Source organism: Gekko japonicus, unplaced genomic scaffold, assembly GCF_001447785.1.
Source record: "Gekko japonicus isolate JY-2015 unplaced genomic scaffold, Gekko_japonicus_V1.1 scaffold2907, whole genome shotgun sequence".
NCBI lineage: Eukaryota > Metazoa > Chordata > Lepidosauria > Squamata > Gekkonidae > Gekko > Gekko japonicus.
The window spans coordinates 39811-61698 of record NW_015170363.1 but is presented as its reverse complement, the minus strand read 5'-3'; the positions used below and the strand labels follow the sequence as shown (position 1 = coordinate 61698).

General features: G+C 43.2%; 1 protein-coding gene across 1 annotated transcript in view; it reads right to left on the bottom strand.

The window, feature by feature from the left end:
- Positions 1 to 18271, bottom strand: part of PREP (prolyl endopeptidase) — a 150632-nt gene extending 132361 nt beyond the window's left edge. Inside the window, exons 1-6 of the mRNA XM_015418225.1 lie at positions 18149 to 18271; positions 14695 to 14769; positions 9073 to 9206; positions 6898 to 7028; positions 6439 to 6648; positions 5628 to 5749 (exon numbers count right to left, since the gene is read on the bottom strand). Coding sequence (XP_015273711.1) covers positions 5628 to 5749; positions 6439 to 6648; positions 6898 to 7028; positions 9073 to 9206; positions 14695 to 14769; positions 18149 to 18193 — 717 coding nt within the window. The 5' untranslated portion in view covers positions 18194 to 18271. The remainder of the gene's footprint in view (positions 1 to 5627; positions 5750 to 6438; positions 6649 to 6897; positions 7029 to 9072; positions 9207 to 14694; positions 14770 to 18148) is intronic.
- Between the last annotated feature and the right edge of the window lie 3617 nt (positions 18272 to 21888).

The window sequence follows — 21888 nt, the reverse complement described above, 5'->3', positions numbered from 1 at the left end:
GGGATCAGTGCCATGATCTTTATTATTACAGTTCTATAATTTTGCATAGAAACACATACACAGAAAATTTCTTCAGAACAAGAAGATAACAATTTGGGAAGAGACTGCCATGGTTAAGGGCCAACAGAACGGAACAGAGGAAATTTAGGAACGGTTCTACCCCTCCCCCATGTTCCATTTATAAGCATTACATTGAAGAAGAACAGAGTGGGGCAAAGAGAGGATTCCTAAAGACCTTAAGGACAGAAATGTTAGATTTTATTTAGGTGGATCTCATTGGAAAGAGAGAGGGAAATTTATTTATTTGAATGAGAAGCAAGTGGTGTAAGATAGGTGTTAAGATGATTCCACTGCAGTTTTGGCTGCTTTTTTTTATCTAACGACTCCCCAAGCTCCTTCTCTAGTTACAAAGGCTTGTCATCTCAGCGCTGAACAATGGCTTCCTATGTTTATACAATCACCTGCACTTTGGTTTAATAAGAGAAAACTTGGAGTACTTTTAGCAACATTTACACAAGCTCAATGTATTGGAAGATTCTCAGAGACATAACTGTATAAAATGTAAAAGATTTTATTGCTTTGCTTCTGTTGCTTTTGCCAAAAACAGCACATTTTGGAAGTGCAGCCTAGTCATATTTCCCAGTACTGGAAGAAAAAAATCCGAGCCATTTAACAACTGCTCTTGCAAAGTTGTTTTAGCAGAAAGTAACATTGCAAGAACGCAAATAATAAAATACTCTGGACAGAACAGGAAAGCTAGTAAACACCTTTAAGTAACAACAGATGCTCTGGGCATAGGCAGCCTCCTGTAAATATGTAATCAAAAGTTATTAATTTCTTCACACAAACACAGGCCCCAAAATGTTTACAAGAGTGTCACTACAGGCAGATTTAATATAAAAACTGTATTCAGTCAGGAATCTTTCCTCAAGCTTTATAGCCCCAAACGCTTCGACTGTGAAGACACAGCCTCTATACACCAAGGACATAACACTAAGCATGCGCCTAACCAGCAATGAGTGATCCCTATGGAAACATCTTCCTACCCAAATCAATCACTTGCATGCACATGAGGTTGATGTGGGAAGGGGAAAATTATTCCTGCATGTAAGATCCCAGACTGCATGCACAGTTCTGGTCTTGAACCAGAGATCAATGAGCACACTATCAGGCTTCAGGACTCTTGATGTGGAACCTTCTCATAATGACATAGCGCTCCAAAAGGATACCTAGATCACACTGGATCAACTACTGGCTGAAGCTTGCTTTCTCTCCTATGGGTGTTGAACCTTTAACACTCACATACACCTTCCAGTCAAAATGGAAAGCTATGATCCATTAGATATTCTCCTAGTAGCTTAGTGTGTGTCTGTTAAGTGCCATCGAGTTGCTTCCAACTTGTGACGACCCTATGAATTAATGACCTCCAAAGCATCCTATCATTAACAGTCTTGCTCAGGTCTTACCAAACTGAGAGCTATGCTACACCACACTACAGTAAACTTGAGGTTGGGCTACCATATAACATGTTATATAACATGTGCCTTGAAAACTATTGAGAAACAGCAGCTGGTATAAATATGTGGTGGCTCTTTTGTTGGTTGGTTCTAGACATAATACATACATTATGCTTATGCTGATAACATTGCACTGGCTGCCAGTATGTTTTCTTGGTCCAATTCAAGATGCTGGTATCCCTCTTCGTTTTTGACCTACATACCTGAATACCCATCTTCCATATGAACGCATAAAGCAACTACATTCCTCTTATCAGGACTTTCTGGTTTACAAACAAGGGACTTGAGATCATATGGGGTTATATTCCCCTTGGAAAGCCAGGTTTGCAGCTTGGGAGTGCTAATTAACACAGCAGTCACCTTAGGACATCAAGTGGCTATGACGGTTCAGAGTGCTTTTGCTCAGCTTTCGCTGGAGTGTCAGCTGTATCGGTTCTAGATCAGTCAGTTCTAGCCACAATGATCCATGCTTTAGTTAAATCCAGAAAGGACTACTGCAATGTGCTCTACTTGGGGCTATTCTTGAAGAGTGTTCAGAGGCTGCAGCTGGTGCAGAATGCCGCAGCTAGACAGCTGGTCAGAGCCAGCTATCAAGATCACATGACCCTGATATGACAGCAATTGCACTGGACAGTAAACAACCCCTGAGCCCAATTTGAGGTATAGTTTTGTCATTTAAATTCCTACATGGCTTGGGACTTGGGTATCTTAAGGACCATCTTGTCCCATATGTTCCTGCCTGAAATTAAGATCACAGGGAGAGGCCCCCCTGACTGTCTCATCAATCAAAAAAGCTTATTTAGTGGGTACATGAGAAAGGGCCTTTTTAGTAACAGCCCCACAATTATGGAACACCCTCCCCAGAAAGGTGTGCCTAGCCGCTTCACTTTCAATCTTTAGGAGGCAGCTGAAGACAGTTTTACTGAGGACTACATTTGGTTAAGTTTAGTAGCAGTCCTGAGTAGTGATTTTAAATTTTGGTTTTAGGTGTTTTATCCTATTTGTCTTATCTCTTTATAAGCCATCTTATTTATTTATTTATTTATTTATTTTCACATTTGTATCCCGCCCTTCCCAGTGGGCTCAGGGCGGCTAACAAGGGCAGGGTATTAACCGTGCCATAATTAAAACATAAAACATAAAACATATTAAAACATCAACACTAAAACAGTGGTGCTCAATCAGTTACTGATCTCATATGTCCAAAATGGAGTCAGCACAGTTCCAGGTGATGCTCCCATGATATTAATGCCCAATAGAGACGGCATGTTAGATCTTCTTTATGTTGTCCAGGTTCTTCCTCAGGGCGTCAGTAAATCCTATAAGGAACCATGACGATGGTGGAATAGTGGGGTGGCAGCTCATACTCAAAGGCCTGGCGGAAGAGCTCCGTCTTGCAGGCCCTGTGGAACTACATAAGGTCCCACAGGGCCCAGATCTCCCCCGGGAGCTCATTCCACCAGGTAGGAGCCGCCACCGAAAAAGCCCTGGCCCTGGTCGCAGCTAATTTGGTGTCCTTGGGGCCCGGGATGACCAACAGATTTTGGGGCCCCGACCGTAGTCCTCTTGGGGGAACGTGTGGGGAAAGGCGGTCCCTCAAGTAGGTTGGATCCTGGCCATACAGGGCTTTATAGGTAAGAACCAGCACTTTGAAGCGGATCCGGTATGCTATTGGCAGCCAGTGCAGCGCTTTCAGCAGGCTGAATGTGGTCCCTCCTAGAGAGACCCATCAACAGCCTGGCTGCAGCATTCTGCACCAGCTGCAGCTTCCGGATTTGCGACAAAGGCAGCCCCATGTAGAGAGTGTTGCAGTAATCTTACCTCGAGGTGACCGTCGCATGGATCACTGTGGCCAGGTCATCGCGGTCAAGGTAGGGGACCAACTGCCGTGCCAACCGAAGATGATAAAAGGCTGACTTGACAGTGGCTGCCACCTGGGCCTCCACTGTTAATGAGGAGTCCAGGAGCACCCCCAAACTCCTAACCCTAGACGCTGGCACCAAAGGCGCCCCGTCGAAGGTCAAGAGAGGGAGTCCTAACCCTGCACCGGCCCGACTCAGGCCCAGGACCTCCGTCTTCGCCGGCTTCAGTTTCAATCGGCTCAGCTGGAGCCAACCAGCCACAGCCTCTAAAGCCCAATAAAGGTCATCGGGACTTGAGTCCGACCGGCCACCCAGCATCAGATAGAGCTGGGTGTCATCTGCATATTGATAACACCCAAGCCCATAACTCCGGCCAATCTGGGCAAGGGGGCGCATATAGATGTTAAATAACATCAGGGACAACACCGCACCCTGAGGCACCCCACAATCAAGGGGATACCTATGGGATCGCTGGTCCCCGACTGCCACCCTTTGACCCCGACCTTGTAGGAAAGAGGCAAACCATTGAAGGGCAAGCCCCTGAATCCCCACGTCGGCATGGGTCAGCTGCTCCATAAGGAAGAAAGGCAACTAATAAATGTTTTTTAAAAATAAATAAAATACATAACTTTAAGATTGTTTTCGTACAGGGGTTATGTTTTAACAGGAGTATTTTTATCATTTAAACTTCATGTGGCATTTTATATGTTTTAATTTTTATAAGCTGCCTCACATCTTTATGGAGAAAGGCGTAATAAAAATTATTTAAATAAATAAACAGGACTGAAATTAAAAGAGGCAACAGGAAAATTAAGTCCCGCTCCCAATTTTCCCACCTGCAGTTCTCAAAATCTTAAGGCAGCTAGGACAAACATCAAGCATTTCTATATTATACATATATTTTACACATATTCAGTCTGCTTTGCTAACCAGTATTTTCCTCTATGTACGTTACGATCACTAATGAGCTTTACGGCCCCATTCAAATCAAATTTGAACCCTAAACAATTACTACCTATAGTTGATTATAACTGGTAAAGGCTGTGTGTGTGCAAAAGCAAGCAAACAGGAGCCCCAAAAGCTGCTTTGAACTCCTGTGTCAGATGTAACTTGGAACAGGGAGAAAAGTATTTTGCTGTCATAAGTGCAAACTCCAGCATGTGTGCAAATAGCCCAGTGAAAGGAGAATTTCTGTTTAATGAGGGTTTCCAAACAACTATCTGTGGCAGCTGTCTCAGGGGGAAAAGTCTGCCTTTGCTTGAGAATTCCAAAATGGCATCTAAAGAGAGAAGTACTATTATGTTGCAGTTCAGCTCCCAAAACTATGTAAGGTTACATAATCTTAAAAGTAATAATAAGAACTGAACTAGTGCTTTTAGGAGTGGTCAATGCATTTGTTATACATGATCTCACTAATCCTTACAGCAATCTGATACATACAATAAGCTCCCAGAATAGTGAAATGGGGACCAGCAGCACATTCTCTGCAGAAAGTATGCACTGATTACCATCAAGGTTTCCTTAGCAAATGTGAAGTATTTGGCAACATAAGGCAAGTACATCAGTCTGGGGACCGTGGCTGAACTGGGTTTCCCAGATGCATGTACATCTTGAACAGTATTCAAACTGAGTTTGAGTTCAGTGGCACCTTTAAGACCAACAAAGTTTTATTCAAGATATAAGCTTTCATGTGTATGCACACTTCAGTACCTGAAGAAGTGTGTATGCATGCAAAAGCTTATATCTTGAATAAAACTTTGTTGGTCTTAAAGATGCCACTGAACTCAAACTTTGTTCTGCTATTTCAGACCAACATGGCTACCCCCCCATGTGTGTATTATTATACTGTGTATCATACAGTGCGTGTATGATGCAGGACACACAGGTGGTATATGCTACAAATATAACAAATGTAGAACTGGTTCTAGGTTCAAATTCTCACTGGGTTCAAATTCTCACTAGAACTGGTTCTGGGTTCAAATTCTCATAGGCTAGTCATCGTGATTTGTCTCATTGAATTACTGAGACGCTAATGTCTGTGGCAGGGGGGTGGGTCCATATCTATCCCCCTGATCTCTTTGAAGAGAGAAATGTATGCAAATGAAATAGATAAGCAAGATAATTACTTGGTTATAACTCAGCAGCACCTTTCATTTTTCAAGAAAAGGTTCAGGAAATCTTACTTATTATCTCTCAAACTTAAAAACATGTGCATCTATGGGTTTAAACAAGATGGGATTTATCATACCTCAGCTCCACCCATCCATTTTGGCTCATGAGGAAATTCAGCACATAAAACATCTTTTGATTGGTCAGTTCCTAGGACATGATAGTACAACTTCTGATGCAGGTTTGTTGATGTCTCAGTTCCTGGGGCAATCAACATATTTAATTACATATATGTAAACTATGCCTCAAAATTACTTGTTATTAACACTAACGATTTGCAAGTTTTACATTTGCACAACTCAGAAGCTACTGATTTGATGAGGTAACAAACAGAACACCCATTAATTAAAGAAGCATAAATTTTGTAACTCTCATCTGTTTCCTGGAAGTGTGAAGCAACTATATAAAATTTATTTGCCTTTTAAGCGTGCTTTTTCTTTGATATTTAAGTTTAGTACAATTATAGTTTTTTATTTTTGCTGTATATTAATCTATGTAAATATCAGAAATAAAAAGAATATAGACTTGATAACACAGAAAGTTCAAATGCATTCTCTCTGACAAATAAGAAGTTATTTGGAAGCAACTGAATCTTCCCAGTAACTTACAGTGTGATACTAAGCAGGGCTACACCATTCTAAGTCAATAAAATTACAAAAAATTAACTCTGTTTAGGATTGCAGTGTCAAGGGACAGAAGATTTTGTCTGGGTGAAAAGACAAAACAAAAAGCAGTCCCAGGGGGCAGAGTAGGTAAGGGATGGGGAGCCCAGAGGGAGGGAAGACAAAGGAAGGGGGCCAGAACTGAAAACAGAAAGTAAGTGAGGGAGAGAGAGAGAAGCCAAAGGAAAAGACATGCTTACTCTTTAACCATTACTGTATGCCACTCACCATCACTTTTCCCATCTTGGTTTGGGTAGCAGTTATAGAACATGCCTTTACCATCATGGGTCCAAGACATACAACTGAATTTTACCATTTCTAGTACATCTGGAAGTTCTTGAGCACCGTCCACTTTCATAAATTTAATTGTTACCCAGTCTGACCCACTAGAACTCAAGCCATATGCAAAATATTCACCATCTTCACTGAATGCATAACCTGCACATCAAAAACATACCATGCAATAATTATCACATTAACAACAACACTGCATTTTCCATTATACTGAATGGCTTTCTAATATCAACACACAGACAACAGTTAAACACATGACAATTACCTGAACTTCCATAAACAAAAACACGTACATGCTTTTCAACTGTTTCTGCTTAACAAAGCATGATTAAAGTACACTAATTTACACAAATATTCCAAATACTATATTTAATAAAAATCCATGACACTGACCTCTCAAAGCCACAGTACCATCATCTGAAAGCTTATTTGGGTCAAGAAATACTTTGGCATCTGCATCCAGGGCATCTTGCACATATAATACTCGTTGGTTTTGCAGTCCAGTATTATAAAAGTGAAAATACCTAGAACACACATATTCATAGATAAAAGAGTAAGTTGTCTTTAATTTTCTGAACAACAACAAGCTGACAAACAAACTTCTTCAACAAAATAAGAAATTTAGAGTGTAATTTTCTTCCCCAGATCAAGTGGTTTCAGCTCCTTGTTTCAAGGAGCTGGCATAACTCTGGTCAGGCTGAATAGTCAATATCATAATCTTTAAAAGTAACTTTAATAGTACATCATATTATTTAGGCATGTCTTGGTGTTGCTTCAGCAAACGTAGAAAGCACATCTGACTCCCTTAGTCCCTCCATTATTCTTCCACCATGATTTTGCCATAAGAACAATGTGCAACTATTACACATGCCTTTAAAAGGGCAGGAGGAAAAGGGAGTAGGAAGTACAGAAGTCCAGGGAAAAAACTAATCGGTTAGAAAATGCCACTTTCCAACAGTTGATAGGTGTGAAGGACTGCACTTTTTAAAAGTTCAGAAGTGCTGTACAAGCATCTAAGGAGCTGCAGTGCCTCAAGTGGTTAAGACGCTGAACTGCAGGCTGTGGTAGGTCAGTAGTTCAGCAGTTCGAGACCCGGGTGCCACATGATGGAGTGAGCTCCCATCTCTAGTTCCAGCTCCTGCCAACCTAGCAGTTCGAAAGCAAGAAATTGCAAGTAGATAAATAGGTACCACTTCGGTGGGAAGGTAACAGCGTTCCGTGCGCCTTGGTGTTTAGTCATGCCGGCCACATGACCACAGAAACGTCTTCGGACAGCACTGGCTCTTCGGCTTTGAAACGGAGATGAGCACCACAACCCTAGAGTCGGATTCAACTGGCGTTCGAGCAAGGGAACCTTTACCTTTACAAGCATCTAAAGGATTGTGAAGGGTTAATTCTTCACAGAAACACAGAGCCTAGAGTGACAGGCTGCTCCAAGCAATCTGATTGGTTAGCATCAGCTGAGCAATGAAAGACTGGACAGCTGCATGCTGAGGAGTCAGTCAGATTTCTGCCTTGACTGAGCTGAGGACTGACAGTTTCGGAATTCAGTCTTTGCTGAGAGCAGTTTAACACAGACAGAAAAAACTGGGGGGAAAGTTGGCAAGGAAGTTTGGGAAGTAGGCAAAGACTCCCATTTGGGCCAAAGGAAGGAAACAGATCTTCTAGTGAGAGGAGAAGAGTGCAAAGATCCCTGGTCTGGTTGTGGTTAGAAACTTAAGAGTCAGTTAAAAACTCAAGACGAGTACAGGTGTTTCATGAGAAGGGGTTTGGGTATTGGAAAGAGTGTATCAGCCTTCTGGAAACCAAAAGAGTCAGGGAATACTCAAAGAAAGTGTACTGGAGTGTTTGGGAAAACACTGGAACAAAAGCCTCTCAACATAAAGATTTAAGTCACTGTGAAGAGCTTAAGAAACTTTCATTAGCCTGAAATATAAGAACTAAAGTCTGTGCATGTACCTCAGAGTTATCTATATTGAGTTACTGCCGAAATTTTCAACCTCTGATTTCACTAGACTTTTCCTATCTATGTTAAAATATTTTATTATTTTTGAATTTCAAAACACCTAGAGTGCCATTTAAATTGCTTAAGTTAAAGGGGGCTCCTGATCCTTCCCTCAGGTTCCCGGGCTGAGCCAACAGCCAAATTTCATACTGTGACAGGGTGGAACACCCAGAGTTCTTCAGCAAAGAAGCAAGTGGATGGGGGGCCATCATAACATGTTTTTATACAGCGGCCTTGGGGGGGGGGGTTGCTGGCCACACTTTTAAGCTACAGGCAAACAGCATAATCATATCACCAGTATGTGGGAAGAGATCCTATGGATTCTACTGCCAGATATTCATTCCATATTTTCCATATACATCAGTGGCGCTCAAACTATCCCTTGTAACCAACTGCTTTCTGAAATTCAGCTTCATTAGAAGTTTTTGTACTTTTCTTCCTTGTTAATTATAGCAGTTACTTGGCAGTAGCTGGCCATGGCTTTTTGTTCCCTGGTGGACCAAGGTAAGCTGATATGAAATGGAGGGGGGGAGACCATTAATGTTTAAAACACCCTTACTTACCTTTTTCCTTTCTTGAAATGACAACTATACTTGGGGTAATCATATAGGTCAGTCATCCGCTCTTTAAACAGCCCTCGGACAGTGCATTGTTCAAGAAAAGGCACCGTGATCTTATTTTGTGCCTCCACAAAAGCCTAGGGTTGAAAATGAATTTTAAAAAACTGAATCAGAACATATTTTATAAGCAACAGCACTTACTATGCTAGGCAAAAAATGATGCAATACTTAGGCACCACCTCATAATTAGAGTTCCAGAAACATTTGAATGTGGCCCCACATACTTTTCCAGGAACACCACCCCCAACACCATTTTGGGACTACCTGAATTAAGCAACACAGCTCTGCCAAACAGTCTACACAACAATTCCATAGCTAAACTGGTTATCTAACTTTGGGGACAGGATATCCAAAGCAATCTGTCTGGTTCTCCAATTACCATCCTTTCATTTCAGCAGCTCTGGTGAAATGTGTGCTTTGCATACAAGTTTTCAAGCAGATTGTTGCAGAGAGATTAGCAAGTAGGCATTCATTTCTTCTTTATCTATCAACCCTCCAGGTTGTCAGTCTAGTTTCTAAATACAACAGGATCAAGATAGATCAAGGTGGGTAGCCATGTTAGTCTGTCTGTAGCAGTAGAAACGATTAAGAGTCCAGTAGCACCTTAAAGGTCCCGTTCATACGAGGGGTTTTGGTCCGGGAGCGAGACAGAACGGGGGTGGATCAAATGGGCACGATCCCACGGCAACATCTGGGAATCGTTGCCTGCCCGTCTCCGATCCGTCTCTCCCGGCTGAAAAACCGCACCAAAAAGAACCACCTAACCTGGGTGGTTCTTCCGATTGAAGCGCCTCAAGCCGGCCGTGGGATCAGCCGGCGCGTCCTTGTGCCGGCACATCCCGGCCCCCGGCAAAACTGCGTATGCTCGAGCATGCGCAGTTCGGCAGCCTCCCCCTCCCAGTCGCCTCTTCCTCCCCGGCATCTGATCGTGCTGGGGAGCAATGACGCGCGGCTAACAGGATCCGTGGGATCCCACCGCGGCGATTCTTTTTTGGCGTGGCTTTTAAAAGCCGTGCTAGGCCTCGTGTTTTCCCTGCCGCGTGGTAGGGGCCAAAGACTAACACAATTTGTGGCAGGGTATGAGCTTTCATGAGCCACTGCTTACTTCTTCAGGATTAAGGGAGTCTTGCAACCAGCTTGGGGTATAACCACTCCATATATGAACATACACAGTTTTAGCACTGCGTAGCCACCTAAATAAACAAAAAGGTCTTTAAAGAGATTTAAGGGTCAACGATTAATATCTTCATGGAACTCTTGATCTAAATTCATACAGTAACCCTCGCCATGTTCACCCTTTTCAGGTCAAGCCTATCCAATTTTACTCAAGTGAAAGTAATAATGACTACACTGGACTGCTGCCTCAGAACTACATTTGAGATGGTTTTCTAGCCGATCCTGAGATGCTGCAAATTCAATAAAAGGGAAGATAAGGACAGAATAAAGAGGTAAATCAAGAGTTCAAGAGGAAGCATAGTATATTAGTTCCTATAAAATAACTCAGCAATTTTTACAATGTACTTCATAGCGCTAAAAAAGAAATGGGTTTCTTTTAAAGAGGCAACTAGAAAGGACAATAATATTATGTTCCAGTTCAAGGCCCCAAAGAAAGTTATACGGAAAAGCTAATTTCAGACTTTGTACAACAACCAGAGTCACGAGATTAAACTTTCCATGTCAGTCAGTGGCAACAAAATGAGGAATGTCTAATACTTTTAGAGATGACAGTTAACTGTGGCCATTTCCATTTTCAGGCCATCCTACAGACTGAGCACTGGTTTTGGAGTAGAATCTTGGCCTGAACAGAGAACACTCCAGAATACTTATTTATAGTCAGGACCCCTGTAAAATACAATCCACATATATTGTTCTTCAAACTAGAGCAAATACATTTTAGCTTGGTTTGGCCATAGACTTGGATATTGCCTACAATCTCCTTGGACGGAAGAATTTCCATCTGCAAAAGCACTACTTGGCACAATTTGGTGGCGGTCTTAAACTGTGGTTTTAAATTCTGATCTTCATTAGTGTTATTTCATTTATATTGTAAGCCGCCTTGAGCTCTGTAAGGTAGAAAGGCAGCTAATAACAAATAAACTCCCACCCCACAGCCCCAATTGCCATCTGAAATGGTGCTCCTGGGGGAGCGCCAAGAATAGCTTAGGGATTCAAACTGGAAGTCTGCAAAAGGAAGGGAGAATCAGCCAAATTGTGCCCCTTTGTGAGTGTAGTACTTTTAAGCAGGATCAGACCCAATGTACTAATCTCGCCAGTGATTTTCCTTCCCAAGTACTCAGTGGTCCCTTTCACACTGCCATTCTAAACTGGCACTGACACTGGGATAAAGGTTTCATACAGCATATTTAAATCTATTAATGAGCAGCATCTGAAGCAATCTGGCTACTTCAAACCATGCCACTTCTTTTTTCCATTTGTTTTTACAGCACATTATTTTCCATCTGTTTTTTTAAACATTCTAGTTTTGCGCTATAGCACTAGACCAATATAGCACTTCAGTGCTATACTGCCAGCATTCAGTAAGCATCTGAATGCTGGCAATATAGCACTGAATTGCAAGATTGGTCTAGCACTATAGCACAAACGTTAGACCATCTTTGAGGACAAACTACACACATCACATAATTAGTCTTTGAGGACAAACTGTACACATCACAGGAAGATCCATGAATGCATCTCCCCAATTTTTAAAAAAAGAGTAAATAGCAGCCACATGAGGGCTCAAAAGCACCTCACCACAAACTGGCCATTTTAGGAAACAGGCTATAGGTTAGGAGGTTGGAGGGAAGCTGGTAGATAAGACTTATAGTCACAGTAGATAAACTACTCCTGACTTTTTGTATGCACTGGAAAACTGTCAGAAAAAGCCTGAACTTTCCCCCCAAATTATTTGTAACAGCTTGGAGACCCACCTATTTTGAAGTGAGATGGGCACCTTCTCCTCCAGAACTTTCAAAATATATAAGAAGCCTGTACTGAATATGGCAGATCTAGCTAAGGAATACAACAGTTCATTTCAAGACTTTGCTGCCAAAATGAAACACAAGTACTGTCTAAACCACCTCCTCCTGCTGTCTCCTATTCTCTAGTCCCATTTTTCTTACAGCAGAGCTTTTTTCTTTGCCCCAGCTCTTCCATTGCCACTGTGCTTATCTACCTATACACAAGCCATAGATCTCTATAATTCCAGAATCCATCACTTTCCCTGATCTACAATGTTTTTCTGTCTATATTTCTAAATAATGTCCCTATACATCTTGATCTCTGCCGCCGGCGGGGGGGGGGGGGGGGGCTTCCGGCATCAACATTCGGTTTTATATTCCTTGGAAGTCTGCCATGATGTGTGGATTTTGTTTTGTTTTTTAAATTGAATTAGGAAAATTTATGAATAATTCTCCCCATGCAATTCAACGGCGATTATTATATTATTATTTAATTTTATGAAACCAGTCTTAGAAATGGAAACTTTTGGGACCACATTACTGCATCTGACTCAGCAAGCCTCACCACTTTCCTACGGCAACTTAGACCACCTGGTTCACCCTTGTTGGCCCAATTTGTGATGGCTACACCACTGCCTCTTCTAAGTTGAAGCCTCAGCCTCATACCCCAAAAGCAATAATCTCTATTCAGTTCTATTCATAATATCATAGTATATGCAACTGGAGAGAGAGAGGAAAGGCAAGATTACATTTGGCAGCTTTAAGCGGTTTTAAATCTGGACCAATCTGGACCAGCACTGTCTACTGTGAAGAACAGCCTCCTACCGAGGCATCAATCTCTCTCGCCACTAGCACCCAAGATGTTTTCAAATGGAATAGCTAGAGAGTGAAAAATATAGCTTCTCTCCCATACCAGCTGCAACCCAACTCATCCCTTCTTCCATAGACATGTTCCTAGGATGGGCCTCAAGGAAGGAGTTAATGCAGTCAAAGATTTGTATCCCATTTCACTAGACAGCTGTGAGGCAAAGCACCTTGCCTCTTCCCAAGGGTTAATGTGAATATTAGTGGACCTATTCCAGCTTTGCAGGTGTTTGTAATTAATTCATCTTGTCCACAGGCTGGAGCCAAGAAAGTAGCAATTAGCTTCTCCTGAAGACCTGCGGTCTATAAAGTGGGAGGGGGGAGTAGGAGTAATGTTGTAATCTTCCAGAGAGTTCCTATGAATGTGAGCCCTGACTGGATGTAAGATATCACCTGATGCCAGAGGGCCAAAAGGTATAACTGAGCTAGAGATTAAGGAAAGGGGACTACTGGTTTGGTGATTTTGCTGGACAGAGGCCTGGACTGTGCTGAATCATAGAAGAACACTTAAGCCTCTGTTTTTTGGATTCTGGAATTCTGTGACTGTGCCATCTACTGTCAGGTAAAGGTAAAAGTTCCCTTGCTCGAAAGCCAGTTAATCCGACTCTAGGGTTGCGGTGCTCATCTCCGTTTCAAAGCCGAAGAGCCAGCACTGTCCGAAGATGTTTCCGTGGTCATGTGGCCAGCATGACTAAACACCAAGGCGCACGGAACGCTGTTACCTTCCCACCGAAGTGGTACCTATTTATCTACTTGCAATTTCTTGCTTTCGAACTGCTAGGTTGGCAGGAGCTAGAACTAGAGATAGGAGCTCACTCCATCATGCGGCACCTGGGTCTTGAACTGCTGAACTACTGACCTTCCACAGCCTGCAGTTCAGCGTCTTAACCACTTGAGCCACCGCAGCTCCATGTCAGGTATCCATGTGCTAGTCAGAAAAGTCAGCTTTTACTGCTTTGTGTTATTAAATCCAGCAGACTGTGTTGCCAAATGATATTTTTTCATTCATTTTTCTTGTTTGTCATTTAATAAATCTTTTCCCATTCTTTTAAGAAAATGTCTGTTTTCTTGTGCACACGTAGCTTCAGGGACCCACAGGTCGGAACACTCCTGACCTGCAAGAGGGGCAGTGGTTCAGGAGGATCCAGGTCTGGGTCTTGACAACTGGCTCTAGCAATGACTGGAATAATCAAACTGTTCCTTAATCTAACAGTGCAATTATCAAGAAAGTTACACCCTTCTAACTCCACTGAGGTCAGTGAGGCTAGAATAGGGCTCCCAACTCCCCCGGTAGGGCGGAAATCCCCCGCCCCGGAGGCTCCGTTCCCCGACGCCGGGGAATCGGGGCCCGGGGGGAACCCCTCCCCGGCGTGCGCGTCACCGGAAGTGACGTCGCACGCTGGGGGCGGGGCCACGCCATTTGAGGAGAAAACAAAGAGTTTCCCCTCAAATGGCGTGGCCCCACCCAGCGTGTGACGTCACTTCCGGTGACGCTCCGGTGGCGCACGCGTTCCCGACCGGCTCCCGGAGCAGCAGGACGCTCCCCCGCCGGTAGGATTTTTAAATTTGGCAACCCTAGGCTAGAAGGGTGTAACTCTGCTTTGGATTGCACTGTGAGAGACCTACACATTTCCTGTGCACAAGGTTCCAGGACTGAGAAATACATTTGAGCAATGCTCTGCACCTCTAGCTTGCAAAGGTATCTGCACCAAGGCAACTAATATTATAAATAGAGTGTTACCTTTGTTTGTTCACTATCAGGATCTTCAAGCCAGCTGTATGGATCACATATTTTACAGCCATGATAATCTTGCACCTGAATTTAAAAGAACAGACTTTAAAAAAAACCCTTAAATGGATCATAATTTATATCAAAAATTGTTCCTGGTATCTAATATGCTGAGATGGACAAGTTTCTCCATTCTTTTCCTCCCCATAAGGGCCTGCTGTCAGGTTCTCGACACAAATGCTGCTTACCCACACCCCCAGTTTTTGCCTTTTGAGTTGCCCTAGGAAGTAGGCATGTTGAAGTCCTGAGGGAGCTGGGTTGTGCCTGGAACTTGTTAAGTGACAGCATAGCAGTGACCTATTCTAAAGAACAGCACATGCTACAGAAACCTGCATGCCAGTCATGATACTTCTGGTTCCAGAAAGCAATTGGGCATGAAGTGAAGCAAACTTTCAGTAGTGAGCAACGACCAGGCCCTCTGCTTTGGGGAAATAGGTTCCACATAACTTTGGGGTTCCCAGGGCTTTCCTCTTTAAAATGGAGCAAAGAAAAAACCTTCTTTCCTTCCGCTTAAAGGGGGGAAAGCATAATGGCTGAAGGAAAAGCATTCCAAACAAAAATATCAAACTAAGTTTTGCTATTCAAGATTTTCTGTTTTTTAGACTCTTATATGAAAGAAGCATTCTGGATATTTGCAGGGCTCTGTGATTGTGAAATTAAAAAACTGACATCTGCAACTATGAGTTGATGATCAGCTTACCCCTTGAAAAGCTTTTATATATCATGACTGCTTGATTTGTTTCCATTAGTATTTATGCGGCATACTTTTTTTTCTGTCGTAAGTTCTTATGTGAGGTGAAGCTTGGGGACTGTACCAAGTGAAAAGGCTTACCTACATTTTCCACATGGTTGGCATTCATTATCCATGGATGGTGGTACTAAGCTATACAGTTTCATGATTAGATATATCTAGTAAAGACTGGCTTGCATTTCCTGAAGTTTCTCCATGGTTTCTAGGTTTCACAACCTGAAGTCCTGTTTCTTTATATATTTTTAAATAATAAAAACTGAATATTTTTATTTTTGATGAGCAAGGTGTTTTTTTTAACTGAGAAGCTATGGTCTCTGATATTGAGCTCGCTTTCAGTGTAAATTAACAGCTTTCAAATTCACATCAAAATATCAATATATGCACTATATTAATATATATACTTAAAGAGAAACAAAGATTCAAGACAAAAAACTACTCTCCCATTTGCATAGAAAACATGAATGGATAATTTTAATTCCACCGACAAGGCTTTTAAAACTCCCATTATCCCTTTCACAGACAGTATAAATGCAAATAGAAATATATGAGATACTTTTTATCACATCATTTACAGAGAAAACTTTCATCTTTTGGCAAAGAACCAGGAAATTTGTGGCCAAAGTTTGCATCAATGCATGCAGAGATAGTGTTAAGATCTACAAGTCAGTAGCAACAAAATGAGTCCACAATTAAGAGCAGAGCAAAAGCAGAAACAAAAACCCTATAGCATATTGCAAATATTTGTATGCAACACTTTAGAACACATTTAAGAAATGAACAAATAAAAAAGGGCGCTTCCAAACATGGGATTATTGTGGTCTTTGGGGTACTCATTCAGTACATCACAGGCTTGAAACATTTTTCTTGGCCATATGGAAAATGCTAGGCATCTCAAGTGCATATACAGTGCATGCAAAAGAAACTGGGTTGCTAATGCGTAAGTAAATCAATCCCGTGGACTCATTTGGAATACTGTGTACAGTTCTGGTCACCACAACTTAAAAAAGATATTTTGGGGGAAAAGTGCAGAAAAGAGCAACTAAAATTATTAAGGGGATGGAACACTTTCCCTATAAAGAAAGGTTAAAGAGGTTAGGGCCCTTTAGCTTGGAGAAAAAACGACTGAGGGGTGACATGATCGAGGTTTATAAAATTATGCATGGGATAGAGAAGGTAGAGAAAAAAGTACTTTTCTCCCTTTCTCCCAATACAAGAACTGGTGGGCACTCAATGTAATTGATTAGCAGTAGGTTTAGAGCAGATAAAAGGAAGTACTTCTTCACCCAAAGGGTAATTAACATGAGGAATTCCCTACCACAGTAAGTGGTGGAGGCTACAAGCATAGACAGCTTCAATAGGAGATTAGATAACCATATGGAGCAGAGGTCCATCAGTGGCTATTAGCTGCAAGGTATAGCTGGTACACTCTGTCTGGGGTAGTAATGCTCTGTATTCTTGATGCCTGGGGGGCAACAGTGGGAGGGCTAGCACTTGGTTTTTGGCCACTGTGCGACACAGAGTGTTGGACTGGATGTGCCATTGGCCTGATCCAATATGGCTTCTCTTATATTCTTATGTACTAGCAACAGCTTACAAATAATGTGTACAAGCAAGCACTATTTCTTAAACTTCCAGTCAGAAGTTCAAGACCAAAACTGGCAATGCACCTAGTCCTCATGAGAACAAGTTCCATATTCAGAGACTCAGTGGCAGATCAAGAAGCAAACTCGTCTAACTTCCTTCTGTCAGGCACTACTGTCTATCTATACAGCCGGATCCTTACTGGACAATGCACACCAGAATGGTGACCTCTTTCAATCCTGCTTATGAAGTAAGAGATAATTTTATGGGATAACACAAGCAGATAACAGTTGCACTGTAGAAAGGCAGTTATAGAACAAACTGCTCAATGTAATCCATACTGCAAACACACCCCAAGCTCCCAACCACTCTTGGGAGAATATTTCTTCTAAGCTCAAACAAGAGGGTTTTAGAATTATGCAAAACTTGCAACCTCAAGCAGTTCCATATGCATAAGAAAAGAGAAGCCAATGTTTGATCAGGCCAATGGCCCATCCAGTCCAACACTCTGTCACACAGTGGCCAAAAATACCAGGTGCCATGAGGTCCAGCAGTTAAGGTCCATAAAAATACAATGTGAGAAACAGCAGATAAACTACCACTGCAGCAGCTAATACAAACTGAAAATAGTGATGACCAGCTCTTAGGCACCTATGCACCTGGGTGTGTGCCCCCCCCCCCATTGCTAGAAACACTGGGAGACAGGGGGCAGGGGCATGTACCCCAAAAGCTGAAGTGATATAACCTTTCAGTGCACTAACAGGTCAGTACCTCAAATACACAGAACAGAAGGTCTCTGATTCTTCTCTGGTCTTTGGAAATTGACAGTGCAGTGTGAAAGCCAACCCTCTTATCCATACCCTATAGATTCCCGATCCACTGTCCACAGGATGTAGGCTTGAGAACGGGCTTGGACACGGGATTGTCACTTTTTCGGGGGGGGGGGGGGGGGTAGCAAACCAGCCGTCAGTCTGCCAAGGCAGCCCAGAAACTGAAAGGCGAGGTCTCACAGAGCAGCCAGCAAAAGCCAGGGCGTCTCCAGCGGCGGGAGAGCAGACTCAGGACGGTACTCACGGATGTCTCGTCGCGATAAACCTCAGGATACTGGAAGACCTGCATGCTGGTGGGTTCCAGGGAACGACAGACACCTCGGTGGTGCGAAAGGCAAAGGGGCGGGATGTAGGAACAGGAAGGACTGGGCAATGCGAGGCTCTGGCTTCCCTTCAGTCGATGAGAGGCGTGGAGAAGCACAGCTGCAAAAGGGCCCTCCCAGTCCCTAACAAGGAGCTGCCACCTCCGGCAAGAGAGGCGGCTGAAGAAGCGACACGGCTCCCCCTGCAGTAAGGCATCGACGCGGCTTCCTATTTTGTGCAACGCCGATGCAAAACCAACAGTCGGGTTGTGGCACCTTAAAAATAGCGCATGTTTGTGCTAGCCTCCACTGTTGAGAATTCAGGAGCCAGCCAGATCATATAGTAGCATAAATAAGAATGCGCTGGTCCTTCAAGTGCTGCAAGACTTGGTACAGTGGAGGCGTCAGTCGCGGCCAAAAGACCGAGCACGACTCTTTCGATGCAGTTCAAAATGGGTGGAAGTCAATTCCATTTAATCTCACGAAATCAGGACTGTTTTCGAAACTGTGAGAGACATGCCAGGATTCACATCTGCCTGCACAACTGATGTCTAGTGTTCAATGGCATTGCCGTTTTTTTCTTGACAACGCTCCTGTGTCTTTAAGATATGAACCCTCTGATTTATATTTAATTGGTTATTAGTGACGGAAGTGTTGTGGGTTGGCTGGGTGCGGCTTGTTTTAGAGGAAAGTATACTCTGGCTTAAAGAGCAGGTTCACAGTCTGACAGTGGTCCTAGACTCTTCTTAATACTTAGCATCAGGCAGCAGAAGTGGCTAGAATTGCTTTTTTACTAGCTTAAACAAGAAAAATGAGACCTGGATGCGGCCATGGTAACATCTGCATTAGATTATTGTAATACATTCTATGTGAGACTGCCTTTGAAAAGGGTCTGGAACAGGCCCTTAGCCAGGATTTTTAAATTCAGTGGCCTTTAAATAAGTGGGGGGCACCCCGCACAGGCACCCCTCACACCCCTAATGGAGCTTCACAAATTAAATTTAAAAATTGGAAGCTGGGGGGGCCTGGGCTGAATGGGAAGTTGGGGGGGGGGCTTGGCAGTGAATTGGGGGGCCAGGCCCCAAGATGCCGCACTGTAGCCACAGGCCTGGTCTGGAAATTTCAACTGGTACAGGATGTACTTAGATGAATGACAAGAATGCCCATTGGGAACAAAGGGAGATGCCCGAAGGCCCCTTGGATATAACAGGAAGCAGGAATGCCAATTAACTTGCATGGGTTCCATTGAAATACATTGGTAGTGGAAAGTGCCATCAAGTCACAGCAGACTTATGGCAACTCCATAGAGTTTTCAAGGCAGGAGCTATTCAGATGCGGCTTGCCATTGCCTGCCTCTGCATACCAACCCTGGATTTCCTTGGTGGTTTCTTGTCCAAGTACTAACCAGGGCTGATCCAAGATCAAAGGAGATCATCTTAGTTTGGGCCATTGTGGTCAGGACCTTTGAAATACATTACAATATATACAAAATATACAATATATACAATATATAACAAAACATGGAAAGGATTTAGAGAAACCTGCCCTGGGTGTGGAATGACAGTCCCTAGGAGTAATATAAGTGTTGTGTGACTGCAATAACAGCCCCCAGAGTGGAATGATGGTCCCTGGGACTGGCATAGTGTTGTGTGATTGCAGTGACAACCCCATGGTGTAATGGCAGTCCCTGGGAGTGGAAATCATGCTCTGGGACTGAAATAAAAGCTCCTAGAGTGGAATGACAGTCCCTGGGAACATAAGAAGAGCCCTGCTGGATCAAACCACTGTCTTACACAGTGGCCGACCAGTTCCTCTCAACAGCCAACAACAGGGCATAGAGGTCAAGGCCTTCCCCTGATGCTGCCTCCTGGTTCTGGGATTCAGAGGCTTAGTGCCTCTGAATGTGGAGGCTCCCCTAAGTGACCATGGCTAGTAGCCATTTATAGACTTATCCTCCATGAATCTATCTAATCCCCTTTTAAAGCTGTTTATTCCTGTGGCCATCATTACATCCTGTGGCAGTGAATTCAAATACATACATGTTGCAAAGGTGCAACTGACATACGGTAACCCCAGCAAGGGGCTTTCAAGGCAAGTGAGAAGCAGAGGTGGTTTACCATTGCCTTACTCTGCAGGGTCTTCCTTGGTGGTCTTCCATCCAAGTTCTGACCCTGCTTTGCTTCCAAATTCTGATGAGACTAGGCTATACCATGTTGCCTTCCCTCTCATAAAAGGCATGTTGCTAAAAGCAAAACATTTACATGCAGAACTGACTTACATAATAGGTTTTTGCCATCCTTACAGCAGCGTCACTTGGTATTTGTTAAAGCTGTCTGAATCTGGATAAATTTATGCATTGCAGTTTGCCAGCATCTGCAAAAATCTTGTTCTTTCACACTTTTTATACTAATAAAAAGATATCTCTTGGGGCTTGTTTCACCACACTACTCCTGGCTCACAACACCTGCCCTGAAACTAAATGGAAACTGAACTGATTGGGATACATTTTGCACATATGGTTTCTCACACTGGTCAATGGGACTTTTTTTTCTGGAGGAAGATCTGTACACAGGCTATAAGAATCCATGCTCTGCAACTGTGGTCACAAACCTTTAGAGCAAAATACCACATATTTTAATTAATATATTAATTTCTGGAAGTTTAGCAGTTAGTCTTGAATCAGCTCAGCCTCAATAGTTATCCTGCTTGGACTTCCGGTTGATGGTGGCGCGCTAGCAGACTCACCTCCCGGACCTCCCGAGGGTGAAGCTGCGCTCCAGCTGAAGGAGGGGGTGCGCAGGCTCGCTTACCCCCCCAGGGGCCCACTGAAGGGACCCTGGCCATGGAACTTATAAGAGGTTGCCTCTTTGATGGCAAAATACCGGAGAATTGAGACGCCTCTTCGTTTCGACGGTTCTCCATGCTGTGAGACCGAATGGACTTAATGATGCTGACCAGGGCAAGCGTAGGAGTTTGAGTAGCAGAAATGAAAGTTGAAAGCGAGGTCGAACGACCAATTATGAACGTGAGTCAACTTTGAAGCGTTCTTCAAAGGGGAAAAGACAGCACCCCACCCCACCGAACGGGAAAAAGGCGAGTGTGGGAGGGACGCCTCCCATGCACATGAACTTTTGAGCAATTGAGGGGGGAGCAGAAGAAAACGCGAAGGAAACTGCCTAGAAGTACTTACCAAAGCGAATCTAAGCAGCCAAGTGCACATTCAGAGACTTTTTTTAAAAGTTGTGAAAGTAAACAAATGATAAAGATGGTGGGGGCAGAAGGACAGAGAAAAACTTTTGAAAGCAAAAGGGTCTGAGAGTCTGAAACCGGAAGCTACCAGTGAGGTGGCAAAGTCTATAGCGGAATATATGTGCCCTCTGCTGGAACAGCTGTATAACTTCAAGGAACAGATGTCTATAGTGACTCAAAGTATTACTGCACAACAAACCCAGATAAACGATATGCTTCAAATAATGAAGCAAGATACTGAGAAGGTAAAGGAAGTGGCTGCAACTACCCAGAAGGTGAAGGAAAAAGTGCAAAAGCTGGAAAGGAAACAAACCTCCATGGAAGATCAACTGTTGCAAGTGCAAATGGAAAAGGCCAACATGATTCTTCACTTCCAGGGCATGCCAGAGAACAGGGGGGAGAATCTTAAAGAAGTGATGAGTGAATTACTAGC